General features: G+C 37.0%; 1 protein-coding gene across 4 annotated transcripts; it reads right to left on the bottom strand.

Annotated features, from left to right (window-relative positions):
- LOC119982874 (stomatal closure-related actin-binding protein 1-like) lies at nucleotides 1-10110 on the bottom strand. 4 transcript variants are annotated; one of them, XM_038826471.1, is made up of 14 exons: nucleotides 9731-10110; nucleotides 8949-9248; nucleotides 8513-8641; nucleotides 7631-7723; nucleotides 7016-7156; nucleotides 6475-6543; nucleotides 5399-5482; nucleotides 4745-4925; nucleotides 3214-3330; nucleotides 2978-3036; nucleotides 2331-2465; nucleotides 1901-2050; nucleotides 1734-1783; nucleotides 1-523 (listed from the first exon to the last, which is right to left on the bottom strand). In XM_038826471.1, exons 2-13 carry the CDS (start codon nucleotides 9228-9230, stop codon nucleotides 1739-1741), a joined length of 1485 nt encoding a protein of 494 aa, XP_038682399.1. In that variant the 5' UTR covers nucleotides 9231-9248; nucleotides 9731-10110; the 3' UTR covers nucleotides 1-523; nucleotides 1734-1738. The 4 variants fall into 4 exon arrangements, with proteins under 4 accessions (XP_038682399.1, XP_038682407.1, XP_038682415.1 ...); XM_038826479.1 differs by having other exon boundaries at nucleotides 1-465; XM_038826487.1 differs by having other exon boundaries at nucleotides 1-529; nucleotides 1736-1783.
- Nucleotides 10111-10409: the final 299 nt, after the last annotated feature.

Below are 10409 nucleotides of genomic sequence, written 5' to 3'. Positions count from 1 at the left end.
TACAAAAACAACAGCGCTGAAATTAAATTCTGCAAGTCATTACAGGCCCAAGCAACATTGATACAAGTGAGGAGACCGATTTCATTATGTTGGAGTAGAAAACAAGTGAGCAAATACAATGATTCAAGCTCTCTATCACGCTCTAGGTGTTTTCTCTCTATTTCCCAACACCTCTTTCAATTGGGTTTAACTGAACCGTACAAGTTTCTATTTATACAAACTGTCCCGAAAAGGCAGATAATCAACTGCTGTCCGGACAGAACCCAGGCCTATCCGGACAGCAGGTGACTTCAGCCAGTAAGGGGTCTCTGACTCCACGGTGCAAACATGCGATCCGGACAGCACCCATCAGCAGGTCTGCTGCTGCATAATTGTCAATTGAACCAAAAGGCAAAAACCGCAAACAAATATCTCCCACCACCTTTACCAGCCCAATGTGATCCTCAAGATCGAAAACCGTCGACCCTGCCGAGTGCCAAGTAGTCCACTATAGTCCGTATTTAGCAGCTGGAACCGAAACTTTCTACAACATTATTTTGTTAAATCTTCAATCATCTAAAGAAGGAAAAAAAAGGAAAAGGAAAAAGAACTGAAATAGTGTTTAGATTTGCAACACCAATGGGGGCGATGTGTTGTAGAGAGTAGGTGCTCGAACTACAATTTAAAAAATGTTAAGGTGGACCACCAACAACTTGTAAGATACGAAGAGAGGGACAATTGCAAGGCTCTTGATATTTGGGAGTGTCAGTTAAAGAGGTTCTGTCGATCAAGTCCGTAAGGTCAAAGAAACTGGGAAGGAGTGCATAGGATGCAAGAATGAAGGTTTTGACTGCAGCGAGAGGCACAACAAGGGATAGTGTTTGGGATCTGTAGGTTCAATGATGAACTCTGCGTTAGTAGGCTATTTCAATGAGGGTTTTGGTAGTGTAGATGCATTGAGTTTTTGTCAAAGTAATAGACGTTAACATCTCTAGGAAGAAGGTAGCACACATAAGCACTGTTGGCAGGCAATAACACACAATGATTGCATGTATCAAAAAAGGAAGATAACATAATATAATTATAATTCACTTTCAAAAAAACAAAGAAGAAGTGAAGGTTGAAATTCTCACATCGGATTTGACATAACTCAATTGAATGACATATAATCAAAGAAACAATTTCTCTCACACAACCAACGCATTTTTTTGACATAAGAACCAATAGTGATAACTCAAGAAGAATAAAGCCGTGCGGGCCATTGACCCAAAGCAGACCATATTACTAGATGGATATGGAGGACATGATGTATGTGTGTTAAACTTTGAGGAATATGATATTTATCCACTCCCTCATGATGCCTAGCTTATTCTAAAACTCATCATCAAGTTCAGTTCTACTATTTATTTAAATATGCTGCAAAGCTATCTACTTTTTTTGGGGGGTTAAGGAGCTATGTACTATTCAATGAACAATAATTATTACAAAATCATTCCAATCGCTCAAGCATGTTTCATCAACTCGCTTATAACAGCAAACAATCCTCTAGTATAGATCATGTTACAGTCGAAACAAGGCAAATGAAAAACAATGCCTTAGGGTTAGGGCAGAAGAACCAATACAAGAAAAAGAATGGTGAATTCAAGCTCACAACACAATCATTTCGTATCAACCCTAGAATTACCAACTTATAATACATCGTAGATAAAAAAAAAAAATTAAAAATAAATACAATTGGATGAAAGAAAAAATACCAAATCTAGGCTCCTAGAGGAGATCTGTCATCTGGGCCGACAAGCATGATCTGGCAATTAGTATTTGTAAAGAAATATTTTAGCATATAAAAGAGAGAGAGGAAAGTAGACTAAAAGGACTTACATTTTTCTAGTTATGGACATATTTGTATAAGAAATACACTTACATTACAGTCGAAAGCAAATCTTCTGGCAAGCATAATGGCTGCATTCCTTTCTCTCTCTGTTTCAAATGCGAATACAAAAGAAAGTCTATTCTTTGCCTGCCAGAACAATGCCTGAGCTGCAGCATTTCCACCACCTCTTACCCCGCACAGCTAAAGCATGAGAAACAGTGTAAGAAAATGTACACGCAAGAGTAGTGAGAAGAAACGGGAAGTGAATTAAATACACTCCTCTCTTGAGAAGAAGAGAGGGGAGGGGGCAAATGAGAAGACCCTTGGATAAGATACCAGAGACTGCCATCAACACTCAACAGTATAGATCCCAGATCCCATGAACGGCCCCCCTCTCTCTCTATATATATATCTTTTTCATTGGGGTGGGGGAATGCTTTCAATGCTCAAATTGACTTCACTCTGAAACAAAAGGCTTTACCAGCATTGAAGTGGAATAGCACTCTTTGGCAATTGTCGTTTTTCCTTTACAAAGCTTAATCCTCATTCTTCCAACATGAAACTTGTGAATAGATTCTGAGGAATGATCCGCACCATTCATCTGAGTAACAACTACCTGCAAAATATCAAAATATTACAAACAAGGAAGCTTAGCCAATGGTTGTGGGTCATATGAGAATTTCTTGGGATGTTGCTGGCTAGTTAGAAATGGAGCTTCGACTTTGGACTTCAATAGAATCAAACAGATCAGAAAGGCATTTTAGATATAGTTCTGTTGATGGCATCTTGTCACATTTCTTGAAAAAGACACAATAGTGTCTTCCATTGGAAAGCTAACCAGTATAATTGTGAAGGATCGGCGGTTAAACACTATTTTTGGTTTAGTAGGTATTTCAATGGAAATGACAATGCGCTAAAACACATATAGAAACTCTTTTTTTTTTAATTTTCTTATTTTTTATGAATGGCACCCCCCTTGTTGCCTTGGTTTTAATTTTTTAATAAGTTTCTTTAGCATCAAAACAACAAACTATTTTAAATACTAGATAAACCCCACATATTGAACCTGATATTCAGTTGGCAATGCACGAAAATCATCCGACAGGGTCAGGAATCAGGATAACTTACATTGAATTCCACATCGTGTCTCCGGACAAGTGCCTCAACATAGCTTCCCAACCCAGCAGCTGCTTCAAATAGTTGCATGAGTTGTTATTTCATCTGATCACAATTTAATAATTATGCATGCAATGTTTGTGGCAAAAGATAAAAACAACTTCTTACTAAATGAACAGAAAAGCCAAAAACAGGGAAAACCTTGAAAAAAGCGAATCCAAATGGGATGAGACAAATAGAAATTATACCTGGATCAATGGGACCACAGGTTGTCAATGTGATTTGTTGGCCATTAGAAATAATTTCAACTTGCAGGATTCGCCCCACATCAAACGGCTCTGGAGCATAAACAGGCTTTGTTGCTCCTGCATTAAATTAGTAGTATTAGAAAATGTACATGTTTGTCCGTAGAATGTTCCGTGACTAGTAACTGGAAAGCATAGAGCACAGACATGTTGAATACGTTATCCAGCTAAACAATAATCTCTGTTACCAATAATAGAGCTTAGGCTGAACTCCTAACGATAGCTAGTGAGTGGCTCGTGCGTGTGATTTAAAATATTGATAACATTCTAGAATTCAAGGAGAGAACAACTTCTCAAAGAATAAAAACCTCAACAACTCTCATGCATATCAAGGAAAGTTAGTGATTAGGACAGGTAGTTTAGAATCACAACTTAAGCTGCTAGTTATAACGAAAACAAGAAAGTGTTTACTGCTACAGAAAAAGCAAGCAAAGTTCAAGGAGAAGCAATTTTAGTTGGAAATATTGATTTCTTAGGATAAACATTAGAACTTTATAAACTACACTTTATTTGTTGTAATTGAAAATAAATGATTATGTTTCAAACGAAACAGGCTCCAAAAGGAGGCTGCCCAGGAACCACACAAAGAGAATGGACAGTAACCATGAAAAAAATTTAGGAGGTATTTGCATTATTCAGGGATTTTAAGACCTTACATGAATGGGATTGTGTGAGGATTATGGGATAGAATTTCTACAGGTTGTTCAGAGTTCGGACTAGCACATTGTATAGAGCACAAATCAAGAAAATAGTAGATACAATAGATAATTCTTTGAGTATCATTAAATGCTCGATCATGTTGAAAGTTTTTAGGTAAAAAAGGTAAACAACTCCGGTGCACAATGATCCCACAGTGGACGAGGTTGGGTACAGGCAAGACGCAAACATTACCCCCATAAAATATATATAGAGACTGTTTATAGGAATTGAACACATAACCCCTAGGTCAAATTTTTCCCCTTCTTTTGAATGGCACAGCCGATACAATATTTGGATTAGTAGTGACCTAAACTATCGAATCTGCATTCCTTGGTTTTACGATCAATATAGACTACTCTGCAGGAAGGGCCACACAAAAAGCATGTAGAATTTACATTGGACTGCGTATTCATTTACTTTTCTTTATAGAAGAGGGTGATCAAAAGCATATAAGTTTCTGCATCTGCAAAACATATAACAGTCAAAATTTCCATTTTTCTGCACAATTACAAGAAAAAACGAGATTACCTTGGGATTTTTCTTTGCCTCAACCCAAGGCAAAAGGATTTCTATATCTAGTAAAGAAAGATTCCATATGAAATGACTGTTCATTCTACAAAACCATTATTTAGTTGACAACTGAAGCATTATCCTAAAACAAGTAAGATAGGCAGCAACTCATTATTTTGTAACTGGACTCAGCCCATTAAGCATCAGAATTGACTATAACAGTGTGATGAAATTCAATAAATGCAGAAAAATATACCAAGAGTACCTGATATAAGTTCCTTTTTGCCGCCTTCAGATGATACACGGTACCATTGAATTGAACATCTAGAAAGATCCGTAGTATTACCAGAGGACGGTTTAATCTGAAAACATGACCCTAACACTTCAGAACCATCGAGTTCATATGATTGGGACATCCTGTCCACGCCCCTCTTGCTCATTGCCAGCTGACAAAATAAGAAGGGAAAGTAAAATGTTTTAGTATTTAACCATAAAGCCAAAGCTCCTGTATCAGTTCAGGATACTCATTGCAAGTTTGCAACTCTGTAAGCAACGAGCACACTGCTCTTTTTATGCATTTTGTTCAGCCTTGTGAGGGTTACAACATGTAATCAGCTTGAAACTTTGGACATCCGAATCCTCTCCTTTGAGGAGTTATAAGCAGTCACTCATACAAAGAGTATGTTAAATAGAAACTTTGGTTTGGTGCAAAACAATGGCATGATTGAGTGAGTCCAACTTCAACAGCCAAAATTTTAATTTGTGCGGGAAAAAAAGTTGAAAGGGTTTTGCTTGACTTGGTACTGCAGCAGTAGTAAGCTTAGCATACTTATTTACTTGGGCATTAATCAAGGCATGAGATCTGGAGAGGAGAAAAACACCAAAGCCTACAACGCTGAACATCAAATAATAAGCATACCTCTCTCTGAAGCTGAAGAGAACGCTTAGATTTCTCTATCAGTTGGGCTCTCAATGCTCGAAGCTCGTGCTCCATGTCCATGACCTAAAATTTATGTCCATTCCACTCAGTTGACGAAAAATCTTAGGCAGACGCTAGAACATAATTTGAGGCTTATTAATAAAAACAGACTATGCAAAATTTATGAAAAAAAAAATGGAAGCCGCAGATAATGAATCAGACCAAGTTTATCAACAATAAATGATAACAACTAATGCCAACTATAACACAAAAAATGGAACATAAGTTTCAGTTATATCATATTTGCTTTCAATAGTTCTTTTTTTTCCTTAACAGACAATTTTCCTTCCCGAGCAATATCTCGAATGGATATTGGAATTCAAAAACAACAAATTACGAATTAGCATATGAAGAAGAGATATCACTCTAATGTAATATAGAAAAGGAAATTTGAAGCGCAACTGAAGTTTCACTTTCCCTTGCATTCTAACAATCAAGATCCCAACGATAAATGTAGTCTATTGCAAAAATAGTTATGAACCTTTTGGAGTATCGAGGCTAACTTTGATTCAAGCTAAAACAAATGTGCCACATAAAAATGGAAGAGTGTACAGAAAAATCTAATGACTAAAGTAAGAATAGTAACTTCACAACCAGGAGTTCTAAGTTCTAACAGGAAACAAACATATATTCTTTTAGATTGTTCATGGGGGAACTTACTTTCCCTTTCTTTCTTTCTTTCTTTTTTTATAACACTGGGCCACTGATGATTCTAGCAATAACAATATTAATATTCCTAATCTCTCAATAAAGGTCAAATGAGTCATCGTTTTCAATGCTAGTGCAAAGTGACAATCCACCAGCCATCACACGGCATTAGACTCCATGAACAAGCATTGTACAGACTACTAAGCTCATGATAAAAAAAAGAAGTGAATTTCCTGAAAAAAATTTAACGTCACATATGAGCAAAAATCATGTCATAAGGATAGAGAGCAGAATGGAATGGAAACGAACACATGAAAAAAGGATAGCTTTGTAAAGTGTAATAGGAAACAACATTAACACGTATACACCTTGCTTGGCTGATGCAGCATTTTGATCCTTCTTGCTTCTTGAACCTCTTTCATTAATTCTTCAACATCCTAAAGCCCCATTACAAGTTTTGTTAAAAAAAAAAAAAGCCAGATGTAAACCCAAAAACATATATAAATGAAAACCTACAAAAATGCGGTGCTAGCTCAGCTGGCAAACCATTGTGTATTTCCCAGGGTGTAGGGTTCGAATCTTGCGGGCTGCATATTTGTGGGAGTGTGAGTGTGTGTTGCATGTGTGTGAGTTCTAGGTGCCATTAAAAAAAATGAAAAACTACAATGATGATAACGTTAGAATTTAGACACAACAAGCCCCAACGCCATAGAATTCAGAAATTTGTTCAATGAGTGGTAAGCATTCAATGTATTTCAAGATAGTATAACAAAAAAAGTGCAATTTCCATCTACAAGCAGATGCATTTAGCACTAATAAGTTAGCTAGCTCTAAAGTCCTACAATAAGGATATATCAGTCACGAAAACAATATGGTAGAACTCGAGGATTGAGAATAAACAATACAAACCTGCTTCCCAGAAGCCCTAGAAATATGTTCATGTTCCTGAAGGGCATCTTCAACTCTTTGAACTGCTGTCCTGGCACTCTCAATCTCAGCACGAGCAAAAGCTCTTTCCTCATCAACAAGCTTTTTTGCATCTACTGAAGCCTACAAGCATACACAAGCACGCAAGAGTTAGACAAATTACGGTGTTCATAGGAACTAAAAACATTATTTTCCTGATACGGCATAAATTAAAATGATAAATGAGTAACTCGCGGGACGAAAACAACCGAATAAAACATTAATTACGAATTAAAGATGATAATCTCAGAGATGATGAAGAGGACTCGTGAATTACAGATAACAATTACTGGGAAGCAAAAGCCTTTGGGAGCAAGTTTATGCATGAAATCCTCATTGCAATAATGGCATCTGCCAATTGCAAACTTAAAACCTAATTTAACAGCGGACAAGGACCAGGTAAACAAAATTGTGGTCATTCATCAAATTCTTTGGACGAAATGGACATGACAACAGGATTTGCGCTTAACAACCCTTATTTTTCACTGTTACATGAGCATATAAAACGCGGGACAATCTCTAAACAACACAAACACACAATTTCTTATTATGCATTACCTGCTTAAGAAAATTTGCTAGTTTCTTCACTTCAGATTTCTCTTGGATCAACTCCCCCTCCCTCTCTGTCAATTGAATCGCTAAAGCTTCGACCTGAAAGAAAGGTAACATAAATTGGAGGAGATTAGTTCTCCACTTGAGCAAAAGAATATGGATAAATGGTATCAAAAGAATAATCACAAAGACCAAACAAATTTACAAGGAAATCAAAGACAGAAAACACTTGATTATATGGTCGAACAAAATCAACCTGTGTGTAGATAAGCACCTCTACCCCACATTCACTAGTCTAACCAATTTTAAACAAGCAAAGAAAAGAGCAAAGCAGCAGCACCACTACTTCAGAAGCGGAATCTACATTGGCATTTATCGCCAATCTTTTCCCATCCAAAAGCAAGAAGTATTGTTGATGACGCAATGGCAAAGTTGTGGCATTGATACAAAGATATTGAATAAAAACAGTAAAAACATATAAATAAAGACAAAGGATTCTGGAATGAAAATGATATCAAGGTGGTGGTGCTGATGTTGTCATGCTGGTTGTGATAGTGATAGGAAGGGGAGGGGGTGGCATCTTCTTTTGTTAAAGGATTTACAAATGATCACAATCAAAATCATATCTATTTTAAGTTCAAAAGGCAAATGAAAACTATTATCGCAATGAAAATGAATTAAGAGAATCAACAATTCTTTTCATAGGCCTTGAAACTGATCGTCCAAAGAAATGTTGCTTTTAAAATACAAATTAATTAATTTCTTTCATTGTTCTGACAATGAATTTGTGCTGTACTTTTAGATCTCATTCTTTACTGAGACCGTGGTACTAACAGGCATTTTGGCATCGTTAAAATGAGAAAGAAAAAAAAAATATAGAGGACTAACCATTGCAATTGCCACCTCCACATCATCTTTATTTCTACCAGCAACACGTCCTTTTAAAGTTTCCAAGGCATCTCTGAGCTTCTTCAAAAGAACATGTTTCTCAAGTGAAGCTGCCTCTCTGAGTTTAGCCTGAATTACGCAATAGAATGCTATTGTAAATCTCTACAAATAGTCATAGTCTCCTGCAATTCTAAACTGAAATTGGGGCATTATGTAGAAAAAAAACCCGCTATAACTCAACTAGACTAATCTCATCACTGTCTAGTTGAAACAAATTCTTAAAAGCCCTAGACCATATAAAATCTCTATACTCTGTAGCAGAGTATTTCAACTTATAATAAACCAAAACCCTTAGCAGTTAACCTCACAGTATTAACACCAGAAAGGAAAATTTTCTAATCACAAATATCTAAAAGTTTCGAATGTACTTCACGACCTCTTCAGATAACTTAGCAGCAGCAGCCAATCCCTTCTCAAATTTACTGGCAAGATCGCGAACCGATAGACGCTCCTGCTGCTCTAGCAGCTGTGCAGTCTCGCGTGCAACAACCTCCTTCATGGACAGTACTTTGGGGTCATTCTTGGCATCCACAATTTGATTGTTTGCCCCAATTTTGTAGTTTGGAAACCTGCTTGAAGCAAATGCCACATTGGCTGATACAGCTGGGATGGCATTTCGTTGCATAGTGTCACGAAAATCACGGGTCACCCTTGTCATTGTTCCAAACTAAGAACCCTGTTCGTCACCAAACATATAATGCTTCATTTAAAAGAACTACCACAATCATTGTGAAAAAAAGGACACCTCAACCTAAAGAAAAATTGTGGGTCACAGATTACCAACCAAAAATGACTTCACCAGCAAAAGCTGCGGGTTTAATTGGCTAAAACGTTGAAATGGGAAAAAGAAAAAAAAAAGGATTGGAAGTATTTTTGAATTTCACTCCAATAAAACAAAATAAATAGAGTCAAGCTAACCAAACACGAGATAAAATACAGAATTCCTAAAGAGAAAAATCACAAATCAGCAATGGTGATCACAGGAGATAAGACAATTAAAGAAAAAGAGACAAAAGAGAAGACAAATACGTACAATCACAGAAAACAAAACCACAATACTTAAACCCTAGCTCAAATGGACCGAAAAATAAACAAGAGAGCCAAAAAGGAAACGATGGAGACCAAAAGAGTAAGGGAAAAAAAAATAATACTACTTACATATCAAAAATATGGAAAATGAATAATGCGACTTCCTTTTGCATACACGATCGACCGATTCTCTGGATCAGCACGAACGGAAGAAACTTGGATTGTAGTTTGTACACAGAAGGAAAGAAGAAGAGAGATAATAGGCGAAGCTGAAGCTGTTGTTGCTTTTGAAAAAGGAAAGGAAAGGAAAGGCAAAGCCGACCTTGAACGCTTTTTGTGCTCGCTGCTTTTTTGAGTTTTTTACTCTCTCTGAACTCAAGTGTCTCCCTGTAACTTTCAATTGAATTTTTTTTTTTCCTCTCATTATTAAAATAGTCTGGTCAGTCGACAGTCGTCACGCTTACCGTTGAAAACTAAAAAACCTCCATTGCCGGGGTCCCCAGACTCCCCACACGTCGTTCTCTTCAGACAAAAGAATTTTGGAAGGATGGCCGGTTGGACTATATTGTAAAAGGTAGGGGCCGGCTCCGTATGAATGAAATGACGAGACTACCCTTTTAGGTGGTTGACCAGAAATCCGAATGACAAGTGCGGCCCACGGATATTTGTCAAGAGTCAAGAATAGAGAAATGGGCCATTTGGGCTTACATGTATTGGATCCAAAAATGGTAAGAGTTGTTGAAGTGGGCTTATAGTTACAGATGTGACAGTGTAGCCCACGAATATTTTGAAGCCTAAGTGAAAAGTG

This window comes from Tripterygium wilfordii, chromosome 2 (assembly GCF_013401445.1).
Source record: "Tripterygium wilfordii isolate XIE 37 chromosome 2, ASM1340144v1, whole genome shotgun sequence".
Classification (NCBI taxonomy): Eukaryota; Viridiplantae; Streptophyta; class Magnoliopsida; order Celastrales; family Celastraceae; genus Tripterygium; species Tripterygium wilfordii.
Note: the sequence above shows the minus strand (reverse complement) of the source record. Positions and strands in the feature narration are given on the sequence as shown.

Bases quoted from the DNA above. Each gene is read 5' to 3' on its own strand.
- LOC119982874 (XM_038826471.1), bottom strand. From the start codon at position 9,230: ATGACAAGGGTGACCCGTGATTTTCGTGACACTATGCAACGAAATGCC. The intron at 3,331-4,744 runs GTACTCTTGGTA...AATTTAATGCAG, and splicing joins CAAAAAGGAACTTATATCAG to GAGCAACAAAGCCTGTTTAT. The intron at 2,466-2,977 runs GTAAGTTATCCT...GATATTTTGCAG, and splicing joins GACACGATGTGGAATTCAAT to GTAGTTGTTACTCAGATGAA.